Source organism: Kogia breviceps, chromosome 13 (assembly GCF_026419965.1).
Source record: "Kogia breviceps isolate mKogBre1 chromosome 13, mKogBre1 haplotype 1, whole genome shotgun sequence".
Lineage (NCBI taxonomy): Eukaryota > Metazoa > Chordata > Mammalia > Artiodactyla > Physeteridae > Kogia > Kogia breviceps.
This window is the reverse complement of record NC_081322.1, coordinates 7304473-7327007: the sequence shown is the minus strand read 5'-3', so window position 1 is coordinate 7327007 and position 22535 is coordinate 7304473. Positions and strand designations below refer to the sequence as shown.

Here is a 22535-nt window from a genome sequence, read left to right as displayed (position 1 = left end):
GAGTTCTCTGGTTTGCTTCCACTGTCTTAGAGATAAGACTCGCTGCAGGAAATGGCTGCGGTAGCCAAGGCAGACAGTCAGGATGCCTGCTCCACGCCTCCAGACTATGTGAAGCAGTGTTATTTCTGGATGAAGTGACACTTACTCATGGCTAACATAAACGTAAAGATTTAACTTCTAGGACTGGCCATGGTTGCAAGGGTCTCACGGACCTTATAACGAAGAAAAAAATTCATTTTCAATCTAGTAAACAAAATGCACAGAACAACTATTATTTCCTTCCCAAACATCAGTGAAGAAACTGTGAATGAAATCGTGCAACGTGTCAGGATTTCTAATGAGAGTATATTTCCTCAGTCTACTAGCGACATTTTAAAGAATACCAGTAGGAACAGGAAATGACACCATCCTTAAAGGCTATGAGGCCAAACAAAACAAACAGGAATCCCATGAAAAGAAAACAACAACCCTCTGTGTCACTAGAACTCAAACCCTCATATATTAAAGTCAGAGTCAATGCTTAAACAGAACGCACTGAAACATTTTTTGAACAAACATAAAAGTGAGGAAGTTATACACGCGGGACTTCTTGCTAAAATATATTCTGTGATGGTCAGTTTGCCTGAAGCTAACAGGATGAGTCCGTGCATCTCGTGGGGTCGTATGCTCGCTCAGGAATGATATGTTCACTTGTTTGATGTACTAGCAAACCTACCTGAGGGGCCAGGCAGCCCTCGAGGTCCTGGAGATCCAATACCCCTTTCGCCTTTCTCTCCCGGCAAACCTAAGCAAGCACATGGGAAAACACAGAGGGAAAATTATCCGGAAATATGTAGTCTTCGTTGGAACTGATAGTACTTGACTCAAGTAATTCGTTTCCCTTAGTGAAAGCAGAACCCAATTTTTCACAGAAGTCCACTCTTTAAGCCAAATTCTTTCTAGACATTTGTGTAATTCCAGATTCATGGCCAAGAAACAAATCTGGCTACAAGTCAGGGGGAAAATTGCTTGAAGAAAACAAACACATCTAATATATTATTTTAGAAACAGTAATTAAGAACAGAAATCTTGAATAAATAGTTACAACTCGCTGAAGACGTCTTAAAGGTATCTCATCTTTAGTAGCCCTATTAGTACCGCATCTAAATAATCAGAATTATAGACATAGCTAAGTTTTCTGCAGAATGTTAGCCGTCACTTTGACAAAAGTGAGTACCCAGCGTCCCGAAGCATCTGGAATCAGATAATCCTGTTTTTCTTCTTTTCCTTCAGTTGCACTTATCTACCATGAAATTAAAGCCAAATAAACACATAAGACCAGTTTCCAGGCCCTGAATAAAGGAACCAGCAGAATTTCGATCTGAAATCTTAGGGCTGCTTACATTCAGTTGCTACCCAGCCCTTGCCAGTCAAAACAATTCATAAGATTTTATGCCTGATTCAGTTTGCCAGGATACAGTTTTTCCCATTAACGACAACAGCAATCAGAAAATAGCATTGCCTTTACTGAGATCTCATGACAAAATCCTCCTGTTTTCTAAGACAGGGATCTCTACAGCCTGCAGCTGCCTGAAAAGAAAGACAGGTTCACGGATGCACGGCTCTTCCGGGGTTGTCCAAACAAGACCGGTGTAGTTTGCTAAGTCCAGTCTTCTACATGCTTGCCCACCGGACCCAGCTCCTACACTTGCAGATTCCTTCCTTCACCCCTATGCAGCAGTCAGGAATGCCTACCTCGTTCACCCGGGGGTCCCTGCATCCCTGGTGTGCCCGGGAAGCCTGGCCGCCCCCCAGGTCCTGGTTCTCCTCTGGCTCCCGCGCTGCCAGGGGGCCCTGGAGGGCCCGGTGGGCCTGGTTGGTTGCGACTGGAGTGGTAGTCGTTTGGAATCTGATTCAGCATCTGATTGAATCGACCCATCTGACCTAAAAAAACAAATAAGACTTATTAGTAAGAAACCCAGTAAGGGAGGGATGAGAGGATGGAATGGTTTTCTCTTAGTGTCTGGTGAAATCCATCTCTGTTCCTGCACCCTGCGGCAAACATTCTAATTAGAATCCTAAAACTGAAATAAAACACTCCAGTCATCCCGGACAAAATGATCCCTGATAAACAACCGTCTCCACAAAATACTGGCCAGTAAGCCATCAGCATTACCATAAACATAAAGGAGCTGTGAAAGTTTAACAGGGCTCTGATATAAAGCCCCGAGGTTTGCCCAATGATGTCACTCAAAAGAGAACCTTTTTTAAATTAACAATTTATAGCATTTTCGTGTGTGTGCCTATGGCAGTGATAATGAGGCTTTAGTGTAAACTGGAATCACCTGTGGGATACATTAAAAAAAAAAAAAAAAAGAGAGAGAGAGAGAGAGGGCTTCCCTGGTGGCGCAGTGGTTGAGAGTCCGCCTGCCGATGCAGGGGACGCGGGTTCGTGCCCCGGTCCGGGAAGATGCTACGTGCCGCGGAGCGGCTGGGCCCGTGAGCCGTGGCCGCTGAGCCTGCGCGTCCGGAGCCTGCGCTCCGCAACGGGAGAGGCCGCAACAGTGAGAGGCCCGCGTACCAAAAAAAAAAAAAAAAACCCACGCACACTCATACATTAAAAGGAAAAGAAATTTTACCACTTATCAGTTGTTCACAGACTTGTCTTGCAACTGCTCGCATCATGTTCTGGGAAGCAATGTCTCCCTAGTTAATTAAATCAATAAGTAGGATCAGCATATTATTTCCATAGTTTCAGAGTTCAATGTTTAACACACGATATAAATTTGTAAGTCAAATTTTAAGAAATACATACTCTGTCACCTTTCTCTCCTTTCAATCCCGATGGACCCTGAAATATAGTAATTTCAGATATTAGAAACTGACAAATATGGTCTAAAATGACTCATGGATGGACAGGATGATGAAAGAGGACAAGGTCTGCTTTCTAACAAGTTAGCAAAATGACACATCACATTTACATCCATGTTACATTTTGCTTGTCTGTCAAAAGGAATCTAATCTGTCTCCCTGTCTCTCTCTCTCTCCCTCTCTCAGAAGCACATGTCCTCCAATATAGTGCTGAGATGTGAATTTTATGATCACCGATTTAGAAGTTATGTACTGTGCGTACATTTTATGGTGCCATTCACAATATAGGTCTGGAACTGAAACACATGTAAAATGGCCCTTGCTACCATTCTACTTTCCTTTACATCCCCATGGCTGGGGAGCTCAGGTGGTTATCTTAGGTTGTGCATGAGGTTAATCTTGGTTCAGTTAGAACCCAGAAGAACCTGTTCTAGTAAGAGCTTTCTGTCAATTCCCTAACAAAATATATACCTGTAACTTCTTCCAGTGAATTTTTTGTGCACTGGGCATGAAAGGAACCACGTGCCTCCCTTATTAAAGGGCTCGATCCAAATGGTGGCGCCCGCATCCCACCGCAACCACAGAACATTCGTCCCTATTCTGTCAGGCCTCTCGCCGGCCGCGAGAGGATCTTGGGAAAACTCTTCCTTCTAGTGCAAGAAGTTTTTGTCTTGCAGTATATCTCCAGGCTGCCAGCTGAAAGGAACGCCCAAACCACTGACAAATCGGATGGTCAGATAACATCCCAAACCAAAGTGCCTCTTAACCGTCTCCAAGACTCTTGCCTGACCGGCTCTAATCTCCTCCTGACGGGTCCTCCTGCCCCCCGTATGGCCCCTTTTGAGTCTGTTCTCCACAGAGAAGCCAGACTGATATTTTTAAAAAGAAAATTGGCCCATGTCACTCTTCGGCTCCAAGGGCTTCCCATCACACTAAGAACAGGATAAGAGGTCCTCACCACGGGCTGGCTGGTCCACGGGCTCACCTCTGCCCAGCTAGCTGACCTCATCTTTCACAGCTCTCCCCTCACTCCCTTTACTTCCGGTGCCCGCGCCTCTCTGCTGGCCCTTCCCCGTGCCCCCTTTATCCTCCCTCGGCCTTTGTTCACGCTGTGTCCCCACTGCCCGCACCTTTGCTTCATTCCACCTCCTCAGGCAGACGCCCCGACTGCTGTATCTGAAATAGCCCTCCTTCCACCACCACAATTACCCCCTAACCCCTAACTCTGTGTTTCTTTTCTTTGTTATCACTCATCATCACCAGAAACCATATCGTTTATTTACATTTTGGGGGTCCGTATCCTCCACTAGAATCTCCACGAGGGCAAGGACTTTGTCTTGTTTACCTTTATATCCCCAGACCTTAGAACACGGACAAGCACATTTAGGCACCAAACAGATGGGTGTTGAGTGAATGAATAAAAATATTCCACCAGCAGTTCCTGGAAACACCCACTACACAACATCAGGTGTTACACGTTAGCAAGAAGACACCACTGGTTCCAAGAGCTAACGACGTAAGCTAACAGTGACGGAGCTAAGCCGTCTCCTAAGACCTTTATACTCCCGTCTGGTAGTCTTGGTTTTAGAAGCTAAAGGTGAGATAGAAGAGAGAAGAAAAGGAGAGGTAATTTGCTACCTTAGAAGGGTGAGGAAGGTAAAGGGGGAAAAAGGGGTAGATAAGGTCCAAGTAAATGTTACCAAATTATAGTCACAAGAAAAACTGGAGTTTGACTGCCCTTTGCTAAAAGTACCGGACTCTTACGAAAACATTATTTAGTTTGGAGCCTTTGTAAATTTCAGGCAATTATTTTTTACATTTACTGCTACTTTGTTCCCATGTGTTCTTTTTTAATTTACTGCCACTCTGAGATGGTTCTAGAATATATGATTTAGAACTCATCTTTATTGCCAGTATGTAGAGCTCTCATTTCAAGTAAAGGAAGTAGAAGTTTCTTTCAGGTGTCTAACTTCAGCCATCAGTTACATCAGTGATATGCTTACGTTAGACTCTCTTTCAGTCATAGTAAAACGAAATCGAATTCTGAAAGCGTTAACAAGTTCCCTGTACTTTTAAGTGCCCTTGTGACGTTTCTGTCATGATTCATTGAGGAAAAGAAAGTAATAAAGTCATATGCTAGAGTACACACAGAGTATGAAGTACAACAGGAGTCCTTTCACCTTTATGCTGCTTGCTTAATTTTATGTAAACATAGAAGGCAGGCCATATCACATAAAGATTCTGAGTTAGTTTGACATTAAAAAAATTTTTTAAGCTTGGATTTATATAACTTTGGACAATACTTCAGAAGAGAGAAGTTCTGTTCAGAGAACAGCCCTGATAGATGTGTCATTACTAATAATTGGACTTGTTGATCTTTGAGATAAATTTTTATATTTCAGAATTCTATTCAGACAAAAAACAAACTGCTTAAAATAAATTCATTCCTCACACATACAAATAAGGAAGAGTTTGTAACGAAGAATATGGAGCCCAACAGTCATTACAAATACTTCTGGATATTTTAGAAACTATGAATTCAGTTTTGGAGATACTGATTTGAAAACAGAAGATATGCATTATACCATCTCCCCTATTATTGTCATCAAAACATCTGAGGAAAAGAAAATTGAACCGGATGTAAATTGGAGCAGGGCAGTGTAAAAAAAGTATAATGGTGGGTGAGATAAATCCTTTTAATTCTGGGACTAATGTTCTAGCAACCTCAGCGCAAGAGAAAAGAGCCAGCAGTGTGGCTACAGGATACTGACAAAGGGTTAACTTTTGCAGGGCACCCAGGGAGGTGCCGTGCACCAACATGTATTTTTCTATCTTAAGCTGCATACCGCTCCTAAATAGAAAGGATGATTTTGCTGACCCAGCTCTGAGTGTTTATTCAGTGCAGAAATATGTGTCTTGGCTCATAATGCCATTCTCCTTTTAAAGAAACCCTATGACCACAATTTTCATCCCAGAATGTTGTAACTTAGAGAGAAAATTTTTAGAACTAGTACCAAGTTAAATCCACGGGCTTAGCATAGCTTCAGCAAATGCTTCACACACATTACAGCAGAGATAACATAAATATGCCACAGCCTTGCAGTCTCCTCATTCATAGCCACAGTGGAATGAGTAGGTGTGCAAGCCGTCCACTTACTGGCCTGCCGTGGTCTCCGGGTTTTCCTGGTTTCCCACTCGGTCCTGTGACTCCTGGAGAGCCTGGGCTTCCCTACAACACAGGGAAGCTTACCATCAAAGAAGAATTTCATCTAAAGTAAACTAACAAGGCATGTCTGGTTTTAAAAGCTTTTAGCACATAATCACATACTAAGGAAGAGCAAAATCAAATTTTAAGGTAACATGGAGGAAAAAAAAATCTTGAAAATTCCCATTTAATCTTTATGGACTATATTTAATCAGTTTCACTATTTCACAGACTGTGATCCTAGTAAATTGGCTGCTAAGTGAATTTGCAGAAAGCAATTCCTATCAGTTTGTTTCCATTACCAAACCAGAAAACTCATCAAAAGACAGGAGTGAACTCTGGCTGGGGAAAATACTGAGAAGGTAACTGGGCACCGGGTGGTGGAGTTTCCCCTTGTCTCTTGGGAGTTGTATCTCAGCCTAGAAACTCACTTTTTCTTTGGTGCATTCAAATAAAGGGTGCCTCCTCTTCTATCATATCAGCACCCTCCATCCCATCAACACCATAAGAATTTCTCCCCATTCCTTTTAGCACAGCTTTAAGACATTTAAGCAACATTTTTAGTAAAATATTTGTAATATCGCTAGTCAATACATTATGTTCTAAAGCTAAAATATCCTTAAAATAGAATCATCAGATTTTTGTAAAACAATCCTTTATTCATCAATTATGCAAATTTTAATCTCTGTAGTAAATACTTTAAATCAGAGTTTATTACACATTTTCAACTCTACTTGAGAACGTATATATTAGACATAAATAATAAAATTATTTTAACATATGCTCTCCAGTCTTCATATACAGCCAGAAGCCATGAAGAGCATCCCTCACCTCAAACAATGTAACTGTGATCTCACCTGGATGCAGGTATGCTTCTTTCAAAGTCATTGGCTTCAGTATTTTTCCCCAAAGATCTTAATTAGAAAACCTACTCGGGTAAAACTTACTTCCTCTGAATGACTTCAAGCTGTTCGGTAATTAATGGCCTTAAAATTCAAATAGCATAGGCTACAGACTCTTAAAATTCTAGAACAGGAAGTAACCAGTAGGGTCATAAAACCTACCACTTAATGTGGGCATGGAAGGAACTGGTTGGTTAGGGAGATTTTTGTTGTTGTTGTTGTTGTTTCAGATATAACTTGATTAAACAGAAAGACTCTCTATTTTAACACCTCTGTTTTCTCTAGCCCATTTTGATTTAGGAGAATAAAAACAAGTAGCTCCCTCGACGGTGTGCCCCCCAGCACAGATGGAACATGCCTCAAAGGTCAGGTTACCAGGCTTTTCCCTAGCAAGTGGGGCTAGGGGTTTAGGATGGGGAGATAAGAGTATCACCTATTATTCCATTCTTACCTGTGGCCCAGGGGGGCCCCTAGGTCCCATTGCTCCATCTTTTCCAGTAAAGCCCTATTGTAAAAATGAAATTAATTATAGATTAGTGAAATAATGACCAAGTAAAATGGAAAGACACTGGACAGGCTGATAAGAGTGACAGGTGAGGGATTTAACCCAACTGCAGGTAACCTTTCAATATAAAGACCAATATGCCAAAAAATGTTTTCCATTTAAGTTATGCTTTTTATTGAATAATTCATTTCTATACTCAGTCATTTATATAGTTATAAATAAAATCATTTTGAGAATCAATCCAGTCTTCTCCGAAGAAAGCAGGTTCCTTTTAGGAAGATACTCACTTTTACTTTTGTAAGAGTGTAAAGAAGTCTAAAGGAAGACTAGCCCTTTCTACCAAAAAGTCAATGTCGACTGACTGGCCCAGGAAGGATCAAAGTAAGATGAAGGGAGTGTTGCATCACAGAAGATGCAGGAGGGGCCAACCACTTGGTTAGAAAACTCCCTTCCTGGTTTCCTAAGCAACCCCAGACAGCCAGGGCAGGGCCACTGATGCTTCACTCCTCAGGGATTTCTCTCCTCCCCTCCAAGAAAGAGGCAAAACTAATCCTTAACTCCTCCACTCAAAAGAAAGGAAATCCTCCACCCTCACTCAATTATTTTATTGGTCCATCTCTCCTCATTTCACAGAAAGGCCAGACCCAGACAGGGTTGCACTGGGAGGAGAGATCTGTACAGAAGCACCGGGCATCTCTGCGCAGCTTGCACGGGGCCAAATGACCTCTGCCTGGGATGAGTCACTCACTGCCTAGTTAGCATTCATCCCAAGTACAGACCTCTGAAATCCAGCCAAGCATTTCTGAGTCAGGTCGTTTTTTTGTGTTGCTGCATTCCTCTGTCAAAGGAGATTTTTGTCTCCTTTGAGAGTAAGTGTTACTTTTATGCATATTCTTGGATTCTAGCACAAATCAAGAACATTTGGATCAATACCTCCATTAAATATCCACACTCCCATTGATTTTACAAAAGAGGAAGTTTAAATTATTTCTTTAAAACTGTGTAAGAAATATTCCACCCCCTGCAAAAAAAAAAAATTTTTTTTTCAGAAACTTATAAACATTTCAGACTGTTTTCTGGAAGATCTAGGCCTGCTTAACAAAAAACAGGCTACAAAGTTCATCTCATGTAACATCAACACTGCTTCTGAGAGCCACTTAAGAAGCAGAAATGCTCGGAGTATTGCTTGGACAGTTCAAATGGCATTTCTACCATCTAAATTTCCTCCAGCTGCTGTAGAAGATACACTTTTTTTTTTTTCACTCTTTTTAGGTAAGTATCATATCTCTGAATAATCCTCCTTCAGTCATCCTGAGAACTTCCTGATCAACCATTTTCTCTTTTTTTTCTAGCTTTATTGGGGTATAATTGACAAATAAAAATTGTATGTATTTATGGCATACACGCGTTGTTTTGATATATGTATACGTTGTGAAATGATTACCACGATCAAGATAATTAACACATGTATCACCTCACATAGTTATCACCTTCTTATGTAGGAGAATATTTAAGATGTACTCCATTAGCAAATTTCAAATACACAATATGGTATTAACTCTAGTCATCACACTATACATTAGACCTCCAGAACTTGTCCTGCATAACTGAAACTTTGTATCCTTTTAAAAAAAATTTTTATTGGGGTGTAGTTGCTTTACAACGTTGCGTTAGTTTCTACTGTACAGCAAAGTGTATCCGCTATACGCATACATATGTCCCCTCTTTTTTGGATTTCCTTCCCATTTAGGTCACCGCAGAGCACTGAGTAGAGTTCCCTGTGCCACACAGTAGGTTCTCATTAGTTACCTATTTTAAACATAGTATCAATAGTGTATATATGTCAATCTCCATGAAACTTTGTATCCTTTGTCTAGTATCTCCCCATTTCTCCCTCTTCCCCTGCCCCTGGCAACCACCACTGTACTCTGTTTCCACGAGCTCAACTTTTTAAGGATTCCATACATTAAGTGAGATCATGCAGTATTTATCTTTCTGTGCTTGGCTTATTTCAGCTGGCATGTCCTCCAAGTTCAAGGTTCATCCATGTTGTTGCAAATGACAGGATTTCCCTCTTCTTTAAGACAGAGTAATATTCCATTATATACATTTTATATATATATATATATCACATTTTTTAATCCATTCACCCATGGATGGACTCTTTGGTGTAACCAACCATCTTCTTTTAGAAGAAATACATATCTAAGTTGGGGTGAAGTGGATTTTATTCTGATGGCCTCAGAAGGGCTACCACTGAGCCATCTGTAGAATTTGGTGCTGTAATATTTTCTTATTCTCCATTTTCGAAACTGTAGCAGTTATTGCTGCTTCGCTCCATGGGAGGATGGCTGAGAGGACCTACGGTTGCTTTCACAGATACACTGCATGTCACGCCTGCACCTGTGGTTCTCTCGCTACTTTCTGACAGCCCCCAAAGCTGTGCCTCAGTTGAAAATCATCTGTGCTGAAGGCAACCCATGCCTCCTGCTCCTACCGACTCCACCTTGGTAACATGTCTTCCTCACTGTGGCCCTTGGGTTTGCTCTCCTGAGCTTTCTTCTCTTCTCTTCTGCCACAGGGTTCAACTTCTTTCTCTTATTTGTCAGCGGAGACGCCTGCACCCAAAATCTAACTTTCCACAACTGTGTGTGTTCCCTCAGAGGTACCTTCTACTCTCAGCACTATCGGTAGGAAACTAAGTGGGGGGGTCGGTGTACAAGACCGTGATGGAAAAAGACAAAACGATTTGCTGAAGACTTTCCTCAGCCTCAACACGAGAGTCCTGGGTTGGGCTCACAGGACTGGATTCACAGGTTAGAACTAGAAGAACGCAGTCCTTCCCACTCCCTCACTTTTCAGGGACACAGCGGTGGCAGGGCTGACTGCCTGACTGCCAGTTCAGGAGGGACGTGTTGATGGGACGGCACTGGCCACCCGGCGAGTCTGCACAAAGCCCACACTGCATGAGTGTGATGGGCCCAACAGGGCTTCAGTAGCAATGGCAGCAAGAGAGGCGGCCCATCATTTTTTTGTTTTATTGGACTATTGTTGATTGACAGCATTGTGTTTAATCTCTGCTGTATAGCAAAGAGACTCAGTTATACATACACACACACACACACACACACACATATATATTCTTTTTCATATTCTTTCCCATTATGGTTTATCACAGGATATTGAACTATATTCAATATACATCATCGCTTCCTGATTGCGGTATTTTTGGTTTTGTTGACTAACTGAATAGGCTGACTTGTCACCTTTGCAATCTTACTATTGTCCTTTATTGTAAAATAAGAATTCCCAAACACTAAAGTGCCAGTCTCAAAAGAGTCAGAAGAATATGTATATATAAGTACCACTGGGTCCCAGACTCCCAGAGAATACAGTTTTCTCTTTGACCTCACTGTCTCGTGAACTCAAGAGTGGGCATTGGAGCAAATAACTTTCACGGGCAAATCATTCAAATTTGGTATTATCTGGGCAAATCTTTGCTCCATCAGACTGACCCAACTCTCCTGCTCCATGATGTCTTGGAGGAGTTTAGGGTAACAAATCAATGCCTTTAGTGACAGCTAGGATATCCCTGGCCTTCTCACACCCTGCTGTTACTCCTGTGTTTTAACGTGATTAGTCAGAAAACACACAACTCTCAGACTGTTGTCTGAGCCAGAAGATGCTGAAGAGTCATTGGTGCCTTGGTTCTGAGCAACTCTAAAATATGTTATTAAAGCATTCGTCGTCTCCTATGAAACCAAATTCTCTCTAACATTGGACTACAGCACAGAAGCCATGTTTACTGTGCTTCTCATATACTTGTCCTAGAAAAAACTGGGTCTCCTGCACTGATTTCATCATAAGTCAAGAGCAAAACTGAAATCTGCCACAAATGAGCAAAATTTTTCCCTACTAAGTTCCAGTCGGCTTTCCATCACAGAGGCCCACAGGGGGTATCTGAGTTCTAAAGGTGGAGAAAAGATGTCCCTGACTGCATAGAAAGTGCCACGGAAATCAAGACTATTCTTAGAGTTACATAAAAGGTGCGTGCCTCATAACAAAGATTTTAATTTTAGGATTCAAAGCAATTTGCCAGCATTCTTGAATCTCTTTCCAATGAACCAAAATTCCTTTTAGGGACTTGTTTTTCCAAATATGATAAAATTAAAAAATTTTCCAAAATTAAAATTCTGACAACTGATTTGAAGTCCCACCATTTTGTTTCACAGACCTTGAGATTGACCTGGCATCGCTGGGTTCACTGATATTAGCTTTTCCGCCTCCCGTGAGATGTGTGAACTCTGCATTTCCAGCCATGCAAATTGAATTCTGGGGGGGGTTCTTAATTAATAGGCAACAATGTGATATCATCTCCAACGTCATCACAGCCTGCCCAAGAAAACTTACTCTATCTCCTGGAGGGCCCATTGGTCCTGGTGGGCCAGGTAATCCTGGGGTTCCCTACACAAAAGGAAACAGACAAGTGAAACACTGTAATTAACTTCTTGTGTGAGAAGAGGAATTTGTGTTACGCTCTAAGCCGTTTGGGGGGAAAAAATGCAGGGGGCTCTGAAAGGAAACAGACGCTCGGAAGCAAGCCCAGCGCCAGCCCAATAGGAAGATGCTGGCTCCGTCATCAAGGCCACACCTGACCGAACAGCACCAGCTTGAAGACTAAGACCAGGCCACGGAATGGAAATGATGTACAGCACGCGGCCAGGCTTGTGCTTTGCTGCTTAACCTTGGTTCACCTTTTGAGGCACTACAAGGGCAACTCTGCAAATAACACTTGACAAGAAAAGAAAAGGTGGCGTGAAGGACAACTCACCGTCCGGCCTGGAAGTCCCGGCTCCCCAGCATCACCCTTCATGCCCTGGCGACCCTGGAGCAAAAGCAGCGGGGAAACAGGTCTCAGGGGTTTCACAGAAATTAAGTGAAAAGGAAAGCCATGAGCCATTCCTGAAATCTCGGTCACGTCATAAATCCAGTGAAGCAGATTTGTGAAGGGAGGTGAGTACATTATTTTGGGGGACTGATGTTCACTTTTTAAACTACAAATGCTGTTACAATTGCCACTTATCATGTTATGGGATAATTGTATATATTCACGGGATAATATGTCTCCTTTGAAAGAACCTAATTTAACATAGGGATTTTCATAGAAATAAAAGTTGAAGGGAAAAACTGATTTTTATTTAATATATTTAATTTGGTGCTAATTTTAATAGATATGCAATGAAACACTGTAACATAATTTTGGTCTTTATAACTACATGCTAGAAGACACTTGTTCCACAGGCAAATCTGAATTAATTAAAGCTGATAAACTTCATTTAGTAGTAATAAGAAGAAAAGGTAAAAGTCCCTAAAACTCCCTTTTGGACATAAGAAGCTAAAAGTAGATGCATTCAACCCTTTTGAGTGAAAAAGTCCTAGTCCTTCAAATGTTTCATTTCCGGTGATATCTGATACAGATTGTTTTTTCTCTAAATGCCCAAAAAAATGTATGTGTCATCTATTATGGCATCCTTAAAAAGGAGTTTAGAACTAAACTTAAAACTATGAAATTATCTGTATTCTTATTCATTTACTGTATGTTTTAAAGTATAGAAAGAAGTAGTTAAATAAAATATGAGCCTTTAAAGATAAAACACTTCTTTATAAGTTCAGATTAGCATTTGGAACAAAAGGTAAACATTTTATTAAAAATTTGTATAGAAGTAATGACATAGATAAATAATGCAAGCTTGCCTTGAAGTCATAAACATTAGAAAAGGACCCCCCACCCCCCGGGGCTGCCACAGACTCAAAGCAGTATCAAAGCTTTCAGGATGTTGAAGGATATTTGCATTACTTAGTAAAAAAATTTTTTAAAGGTCAAGTAATTAGCAACAATTTTTCCTACACAGTTATATATTATTACACACACTATTTACATATCTGAAATTACAGTCATAGAAAGTCATCTCAATGACTAAAATTTGTTGAGTTCTCTGAGAAAACATTTGAGTGTGGCGAAATGGAATAAAAAAATGTTCCAGTTAAACTCCACGTTAGTCCACCATCCTCATTTCATACAGAAAGCCTTTGTGCTTACTTGTTCTCCTGGAATGGAGAGGCCGTTGGGTCCCTGGGGGCCTGGAGGTCCCTGGGGGCCTGGAGGACCTGTATCTCCACGAGGACCAGGCGGACCCTAAATACACAAGAGAGAAACAAGCACGAAGTCATGGACTGCCCTTCCAGTGCCTGTCTTCGTAACTCTTAAGACACCAATCATATAATCTTTGCAAACATTTTACAAATCTATCCATCTATAAAAACATTTAATGCCATTCCTTTCTCCCCTTTGCTACTCATTTAAAGAACAACTGGAAAGTACAATAAATTCACAAGAGCACTTATATTTCCAAAATTCCTATTAAAAGTCGGTATCTAAAAGAAGAAAAATACATTGAATATAATATTTTCATATATTTATCGTCCTAGATTCATTGAGAGATCGAAGCTCAAAATTCACTGGATTTGATTTCTTTTAAGCTCGTCCTGATTTCTCTTAGACTTGGGCTTATTTCCGGGACTAACGTATGTGTACATCGAGCAAGGAAAGAGCAGACAGGTTCACTCTATGCTGGCGCTTCTTTGCAGCGCGTCTAGGTGGAAAAGGCACAAACTTGGAGTCAGACGGACCCGGGTCAGCACCCCAGCCTCACTTTCCTAACTGGGTTAGCTCATCATTAGTGATAGTATGACAAAAACTACACATCATCTTCATAATATATTCCCCTAAGAAGCTTCAGTTGTCTTATGGAGACCAGTACGGAACCGGTAGGAGGGGCTGGTGACCTGCCATGAACACGCGTGTGGCTGCTCAGCTATTTCTCTGAGACAGGTGAACCGTCCCCGGCAGGGCTCTGCTCCCTGTGGGGTCTCCAACTGATGGCCAGGTCACCCCCTCTGCTTCCCCACGTGACAGCAGAGCCCTTAGGTGCTTCTGCAGATTTCCCACGGGCGATTCCTCCATCAGTGAGATGTCCGGTACATCCTGTATCTGGCTAGCCTAATCCATCATTTTGACACCCAGAGACAGGACAGAGGTCATTATATTGCCTAAGGCACACTACACTTGAATCAACTTGCTCAAGGTCACATACCCCGTTAGTGGAAATTTGACTAACCAGACTTTAACATACAGATGAAAATTAAAATATACTTACAATTGCCCCACTGATACCTCTTTCACCTCTGGGACCTTTAGCACCAGGCCCTCCCTGAAATGCATAGTAAGAGCACATTTTAGAGTGAACACAGGAGAGTAGGAAGTTGATATATAGAAATTGCTTCGAGAAGCAATGCACTCTCCAGACAATACAGTTATTTATAAAATATGGAAGTATATACTTTATATCCTACAAATGTGTGGGGAAAGAGAATTTCAAAACTTTGTACATTCTAAGGATCTCAATTTTACATTCTGAACTTTTCTTAATTGTTAGCAAATTTTGAAGTTTATTTGAAAATTTGAGGTTTACTGGGAAAAGAACAAGCATTACTTAAATACTATAGTTAAGTATTTTTAAGGAGAAAAAAATCTGTTTTGGAATTATATGAATGCATTCTTCAGGGAAAATAATATGCAAAAAGAAGAATCTCTCAAAATCTCCAAACATGTAGTTTAGTGACAGGAATTCAGAGACCACTGAACAAAGACGAAGTAAACATGATAGTGATATCCAACAATGTTACCATACAATTAGAGGAAAAAAAAATCCCTACTTCTCAAGAACATCTGAGTCACATCCAGCATATAATTTTATGATTACAAATATAAATCAGGTAAGTCACTGTTAATTGCAAATAGTCTTATGTTGAGTCTTGCTTTGCTCTTCAATATCTTTATTTTATGTTTCGCTTTAGGAAAACTCACGTCACAAAAATGTGTTTACAAAACCATCATCAGGACCACTGGTAATTCCAGAGACATTTTGATTCCGTATATGAGGAGCTGGTTTGTAATTAACTTAAAATCAATTTACATTATTTGCTATGACCCATGTACAGTAAAATCTGGTGTTCTGAGGCTCTCTGAACTGTTCGTACGTTAATTAACCATTTTCTTGAAAGAGTTCAATAGAGCTGAAAGGTATCACTTCCATTCCGAAAAACCAGCCCAGGTCAGATGTTAGATTGACTGAATCGGGGAGTCGACATTGACTAATGAGACATATCAGTGTACTCTTCAGTGTTTTGCATCGCATTTTCTTGGTCTCCCCTCCACCCATGAATAGACCTGGTCAGTCTTCTTACTCAAGTTATTCCTAACACCAACACTTTCACCCAGAGTTTATGATATCATCACATATGTACATTATCCTCTATGTTATTCTATGATATGTTTGCTAATAACATACACATATCCTAGGTTCTAAACAAGTTGTTGCTGGGCCAGCCTCTCAACCATGGCTCCGTAACATACGTACGAGAAGCGTCAGGAAGCAAAGGGATTTTCAAAATCAAGTGATTACAGAGAGAAACCCAAATTCGTATCTTTAAGAGAAAAGCTCTTGAATGCTAGCCGATATCGTTCATTCTTGTGTGGCTAGAGAAATGTGTTCAAATGTGTTCAAATCTTCTTCTTGATTTACTCCACTTCAGATCTCAAAACATGCTACAAAAATGGTGTGCAATGCAGCTTGTTCTGTCCTAGAACACACCAGTGGCGGGAAGCTTCTGATGCATGACACACCGGCCAAAGGCTGATCATGCCCAAGATTTAACAGGAAAAACTAGAGGAACTATTTGTTTCCTTACCGCAGGGCCTGGTGGTCCTGGAGGTCCGACGCTGTCCTGCGTACACGTGCAGGCATTTGGAAGAGTGGGGCATTTTGCTTCATCTCTCTGAAAGTTTGAAAAGAATATTTATCTATGAATTGATGGTAAAAACAGCTTCCCATCCCCCACACCACTTATCTCATATACACAAGGGAATCTATTTCCCAGCTTGAAGAAATAATGTTTAGCTATGATTACAGATAGTCTTACGTTGAATCTTGCTTTGCTCCTAATGTCTTTATTTTATGTTTTGCTTTAGGAAACCTCACACAACAAAAACATGTTTACAAAACTGTCATCAAGACCACTGGTAATTGAATCCAATTTTCTCTAGTCTGGTGTTAGAGGAAGGCTGAGTATCTCAGATACGGAGGCCCGTTTCCTTCCGAACAAAATCTAAAATCCTTCCCAGGCCTACAGGGGCTCACACGTGCCGCCAAGCAGCGGCACACCACCTTGCCCCTCTCACTGCCCCAGCCCCCCCCCACCCTCTTCATGCTTCTCAGATGTTTAGGGCACCTCGCCACCTTAGGGCCTTTGCACTTACCGTCCTACCGTCCCCTCTGGCTGCAAGGCTCTCTCTCCATTATCCACATTGTTTGTCCTCTCACTTCACTTCACTTAAATCTCCCCTTATCACCGACGGCTGAGGGTACTCACCCGGCCGTCCCTCCCTGTACCCTGGCGTGTTTTCACGCAAGGACTTCTCACCCTGTAACGTAGTGTATACCTACTTGTTCATGCCTCCTCTCCTCCTGCCTTTCACTAGAATATTCCCTTTCACTGCTGTAACGCCGGCGCATAGGATAGTGCCTGGCTTACAACAGGTGCTCAGTGAGTATCTGTTGAATAAATAACGCTCGCTCATCACGCGGGTACGTGTAGCTCACTGTTCGCCCAAAGCTTCAAATCCGCCATCAGCATTCACCTTTGCCATTATTACAACCTACACAGATGCTACGGGTGAAAGCCATCATCTTGAAAAGAAATGTGGTTATTTCTACTTAGATATCCAGAGAGGTGATGGCTTATCCTGTAAAATGCCGGCAGTTTTTACAAGCAATAGGAAGGACTCCGCGGTAAGTGGGTTTATCAAACACACTGATGAAGCTGGACTTTTCTGACTACGCCTAACCACCTGGGCTGGCAGGGAGAATTTCCAGGTGTGGTCCTCTACGTTCTTGACTCTCGAGGGAGGGCTCCCCGGCCTGAGCTGCGGTCGCCGACGAGCACGCATACCTTGCGTGTCCCTGGCTCCATCCTGGAGATGCGGCTGCAGAGGGCTACTTCCTCGCCATCCACGCCCACATCCCTTATTGCTCGGGGACTATTAACGCCGCCACAGAATTCCATTCTGTTTTACTTACCCTGGAAGGAATATCACAGCATCTGTCTCTACTGGTCCACACTGGACTGCAGACAATATCAAAATTCTGGATTTGGAACTGCAAACAAGCAACAGCAACATGAGCTAAAGATGCGTGAAAACATTTCATATTAACATTTCCACATCTTAACCTCTGCCAGCTTCTCACAGAGACTCTCTTGAGGGAGCAGGCGATGAAGGCAATGTGATCCTTACTTCATAAGAAGAGAAAAACCTATGCCTGAGAGAAAGCGATAGTAAAGCAAAATGCATACGTGATATCACCACTTGTGATCCACTTCCTTGGCTAACATGAAATGTTCGATTGAGTTTGGGGTTTTTTTTAAGAAAACATTAATTTCTTTATTTACTGAAAAATTAAGAGTGTATTTAATTCTGAATTTGAAGACTACACACATTTTAGATCAACTTTTAAGAGTCCACCCTTGCAGAAAAGTAACATTAAAAAAACTACTCCTCCTTGGGCTTCCCTGGTGGCGCAGTGGTTGAGAATCCGCCTGCCGATGCAGGAGACACGGGTTCGTGCCCCGGTCCGGGAAGATCCCACGTGCCGCGGAGCAGCTGGGCCCGTGAGCCATGGCCGCTGAGCCTGCGCGTCCGGAGCCTGTGCTCCGCGGCGGGAGAGGCCACAACAGTGAGAGGCCCGCGGACCGCAAAAAAAAAAAAAAAAAAAAAAAAAAAAAAAAACTACTCCTCACTTATTCTAAAATGGATGCCCTTCTTTTCATAAATTCTTACCTAGGGGCTAACTGATCATTTTACGATTACCTTCAGCTTAACTATTTCAATATAATATATATTCTCTATCTTCCGACACTTAAAAGAAATAGAGCTCTTTTGATAAAGATTGTTAAGCTACAGCCATTCTTTTATAAACCTAATGTCATTGTTCCATTTAAATATCAAATCCAGTATTCAATAAATGATTTTAATCGCAATTATATTAAATTTGCACTCTTTGGTTCTACATTGTGGAATAAACATTTCACTTTTGAATCAAGAAGAAGAAAATCCTGTCCGTGGAAGAGAGCTACATTCAGTAAATGCAATTTTAAAAATAATAGAAGCCAAGAATATTCGTCTTGCTTTTAGAGCAATGCTATTATTGGCCAACGTTTAATATGAACTTAATTAGCCCGGAACAGCAAAAAACCTTAGGTTTAAAATTTTACTACTAAATAGCATTGTAAGAGGGGTGGCAAGGCCCCGCCTCCAACTTGAGCCAGTGACACTTGTGAGTGAGGGGGGGCTGGCCGCTTACACTCAACTTCCTCCTGAGGCCGATGTGAGCCCCAGGGAGGGGACAGCAAGTCTGTGACGGTCACAGACAGTGCCCACAAATGCGTAGTGTCCTGAGTGCACAAATTTTTATTAACAGTTACTACCTCTGAAGAGCAAAAAATGAATTAGTTTAGATTTCACTGATTATCCTGGCAACTATTGGTGTTGTACTCTCCAGTTTGATTCAGTTTCAAGTCGACTACATGATGTTCTCTGGTGCCCTGGCAACTTAATTTGTTTCTAGCAGTAGAGCACATTATCATGTTTGGTCAGCAGCATATTTTCTCAGTGTAACTTTTCCAGCGTTTCAATCTAACCAAGAAATAAAACAATTTAAAACTCACTGAGGAAAAAAAAACCCTCACTGATTACTTTTTAAAATGTCATTTCAATCTTAATACAAGATACCAAGAAAAATAAAAATGTGTTACTTACTGTGGCTGATTTCCTCTCCCCTTTAAGTAGTTTTCCAAGAATTTCATAACCATCAGTTGTGATATTTCCAGCTTCCTTGATGTCCTTCTCTATAATTTCATAGCAGTCAATGTAAATCTTAACACTTTTTGAGGTCACTACGATATGAACCTAAAAAGATCATTTGTTTCCATTACAAAATTTCTACCCAGAACAATCTGGCTTCTACATATTTCAGATCACAGTTTTAAAAAAATGTGTCCTTAAAGCTATTCTCGTCCCAAATCAAGAGGCTTGGATTAAAAATCCAAGCACCAGGTTGCCGTGTCAATGTCATTTATTAACAGCATCAAATTAAATGAACCACTTAACCTTTCTGGGTCTCGGTTTCCTTCAGCTATTATACACTTGCATAATTTCTTATTTTCCCCACTCTGTACTCTTCCTGAGATGGCCAGAGATATTGTAGTAGATGAGATGCTTCTGTAAACTATAAAAGAGCTCTTCAGAAAAGAAGCAGACTCACAGATATAGAGAACAAACTAGTGGTTACCGGTAGGGAGAGGGAAGGACAGAGGGACAGGGAGGGAAGAGGTATAAACTGTTATGTATAAAATAAGCTACAAGGATATATTGTACAACACAGGGAACAGAGCCAATATTTTATAGTAGGTATTTAAGAATAAATTACAAAAAATGAACTATTCAAATATAAGTTAATAAATCATTAATATATTATTATACTCAGGACAAAGGAGCCTCGAATGTCTTCCACTGATTTTGCTAAATTCAATTTTTAATTGGTTGGTCCCTAATCCCTGCCAAAATGATCTTACACACCATGTAGATACCTAACATAGGAAAGAGCCAGCACGTGTCTTTTACAGAGATTCAGCTCTGGAAATCAATAGATTCAAGGCTCAATTTCCTTATAAGAAAAGAATCTTGTTGATTTGTTTTTTTATCTGATATTGAAGACACTCCGAATCTTAAAAAACCTATTAGTACAGATAATTAAGAAAACATCTGTATTTCAGTCATGTAAAGAATGGCTGCGGGTAATCTTTGACTTGAGAGTTATGCTCATAGTTTCCACTTATCACAGCCCAAATACTCAAGTAAGCCCATGATGATTACTTTGAAAAGTTTGGCTCCAAGTTAAGGAACAGAAATTCCCTTACATGCTTTGAGTAAATAAGCATAAGGACAATCTCTAGAGATTTTTTTTTTTTAAGCAGTAAATATTCTTTCCACATAGAATCACCACCAAAACACTAATTTAGTGCATCTATAAGTGATATGAATTATATATTGCTTTTATATAAAAGTGATATATGGCTTACTAAAAATAATTTTAAATACCCCTAGGGCAATCATCTCATACTGAACTCAAGAACACCATACAAACATTCCCGAGATATTTATTATCTAATAAGAGCTAAAACTTATTTGTTGGCTCTTATATGAACAATCTCAGAAGCAAACATTCACCAACTATCTGAAAAATCATATAGTATCCAGAAAAATTATTTCAAAATCAAAACTTGCAATTTTTGAAACAAAATTATTCCAAATACCCTTGTCATTCAATGCTAACCAGAAAGAAACGCATGCTAAAAATATATTTTGCTACAATCTCTTCAGTGTGTTTCATTGCATTTTAAAGACATGCCTAATTACATTTCAGAGCGGCTTTTATCTGGAGACCATTGTCCCAAGTATTTAGGGACTCCTTCCCAACTGGGAAGGATGGCTGGTCACAGACCAGTAGAAAGAAATAGGAACACTCTTGTCAACTCATCACCCTTCCCAGGGTCTGCCGTTTCCTAAAACCTTATTTTTCATCTATTCTGCCTCTTTGTCGCATTACAAATTTCACTCCTGAATCTATGTCATCTGTTACAACAGGATGGAGACATAGAAAACGCTTCAAGAGAATTCTCCAGAAGCAGTAATTGTCTGCCATTCCTTACCTAAGCTATCCCCTCCCTCCCGAGAGCCCCCTGTATGTTATTCTCACTAATTTGCTGCTATCAGAGAACTACTTGTTCTTATCTCAAGGACTGAAGAACGTCAGTTCCCGAACTACATGGAAAACGAGAGAAGAGTGTTCGACTCCTTGGATCAGTGGAATGTAAGTAGCCAATAGTGATCGCATTTGGTACTTGAATAGACAGGATAAATGAGAGTAGGTTAGAAGAACGGTGTGGGGGAATGAAGGAGGGAAAACAGCATAATGAAAAAGTAGAGGAGGAACTAAAAACAAAGAAAGACATTATGAAAAAAGAAGGTAGAGAATTTGAGGAGAAAAGAACGCTTGTGAGAACAGGAAAGAAGAGGCATTATGTAAAACCTAAGAATACAAATACCTCTCTCTCTAAAGCCAAATTCAGAAGGGAATGTCAAAAAATAATTATCTTGATTTGCAATAATGAATGACTGTCACTCTTGACCTCTTCAAAATACTGCCTTATTTTGCTCAGTAAAATGAAGCATTCAATGAAAGTTGGAAATTAATAATAGTTATCTTATTAATAATAGTTCCTAAATGGTTATCAGCTGGTTAGTAGAGGGCTACATTTCTAATATCTTCAGTGGGTATGGAAGAAAAATAAAATAGTCTTTTTGGGCAAGTTACTCAAGTGTAAGTTTAGTAGGTGTATCAATGAGCCAAAAAAAAGTTCATGAGAGCTTTGCCAGATTCAACATCTATTATCGGACAAGGAGAAGTTGAAGCCAGTAATATTTGTCTAGAATCTGCTTTCCCAGTAAGGCATTTATTCTGCTGCACTTTACCAGGAAAGTCTGTAAACTGTTAAGCAAATATGCCTTTATTCTCAGAGATCTCTGTTTTTCCATCATTGTTTTTTGCTTCTCACTAATGTGCATGCTGAGGCCTCTCCAAACCCCATGAAGAGAGTCTCTTGCCATCCTCACCAAGAATCTGATTCATGAATAAGAAAAACATCCTGGAAAGAAGCCAAGATTCTCAGGAATAGAATCAGCAAGAAATTCAGCTAAATCTACCCAAGTACAGGGTAGTTCTTCAATTTTCACTTGAGAATCACATTGAACTAGAAATATGTGTCTTCTGTGTACGGGGACTAACTTTCTGAGCGCTATACTGGGGAAGTTTTAGACCACTTGCACCACAAGCAG

At 40.7% G+C, this 22535-nt stretch overlaps 1 protein-coding gene and 1 long non-coding RNA gene across 6 annotated transcripts in view; one reads left to right on the top strand and one right to left on the bottom strand.

Moving 5' to 3' along the window:
• COL12A1 (collagen type XII alpha 1 chain) overlaps positions 1-22535 on the bottom strand; it is a 140296-nt gene that overhangs the window by 3734 nt on the left and 114027 nt on the right. For all 5 annotated transcript variants that reach the window (XM_067011302.1, XM_067011304.1, XM_059035889.2 and 2 more), the window contains 13 exons: positions 19398-19547; positions 17662-17739; positions 16274-16360; positions 14680-14733; positions 13563-13658; positions 12294-12347; positions 11873-11926; positions 7409-7462; positions 6008-6079; positions 2795-2830; positions 2619-2685; positions 1735-1923; positions 716-784 (listed from right to left, as the gene is read on the bottom strand). In XM_067011302.1, coding sequence (XP_066867403.1) covers positions 716-784; positions 1735-1923; positions 2619-2685; positions 2795-2830; positions 6008-6079; positions 7409-7462; positions 11873-11926; positions 12294-12347; positions 13563-13658; positions 14680-14733; positions 16274-16360; positions 17662-17739; positions 19398-19547 — 1060 coding nt within the window. The remainder of the gene's footprint in view (positions 1-715; positions 785-1734; positions 1924-2618; positions 2686-2794; positions 2831-6007; positions 6080-7408; positions 7463-11872; positions 11927-12293; positions 12348-13562; positions 13659-14679; positions 14734-16273; positions 16361-17661; positions 17740-19397; positions 19548-22535) is intronic.
• On the top strand, positions 10072-16605 carry LOC136792419 (uncharacterized). The gene is made up of 3 exons (XR_010836193.1): positions 10072-12475; positions 15380-15430; positions 16554-16605. It is a non-coding gene; the product is annotated as an uncharacterized lncRNA (long non-coding RNA).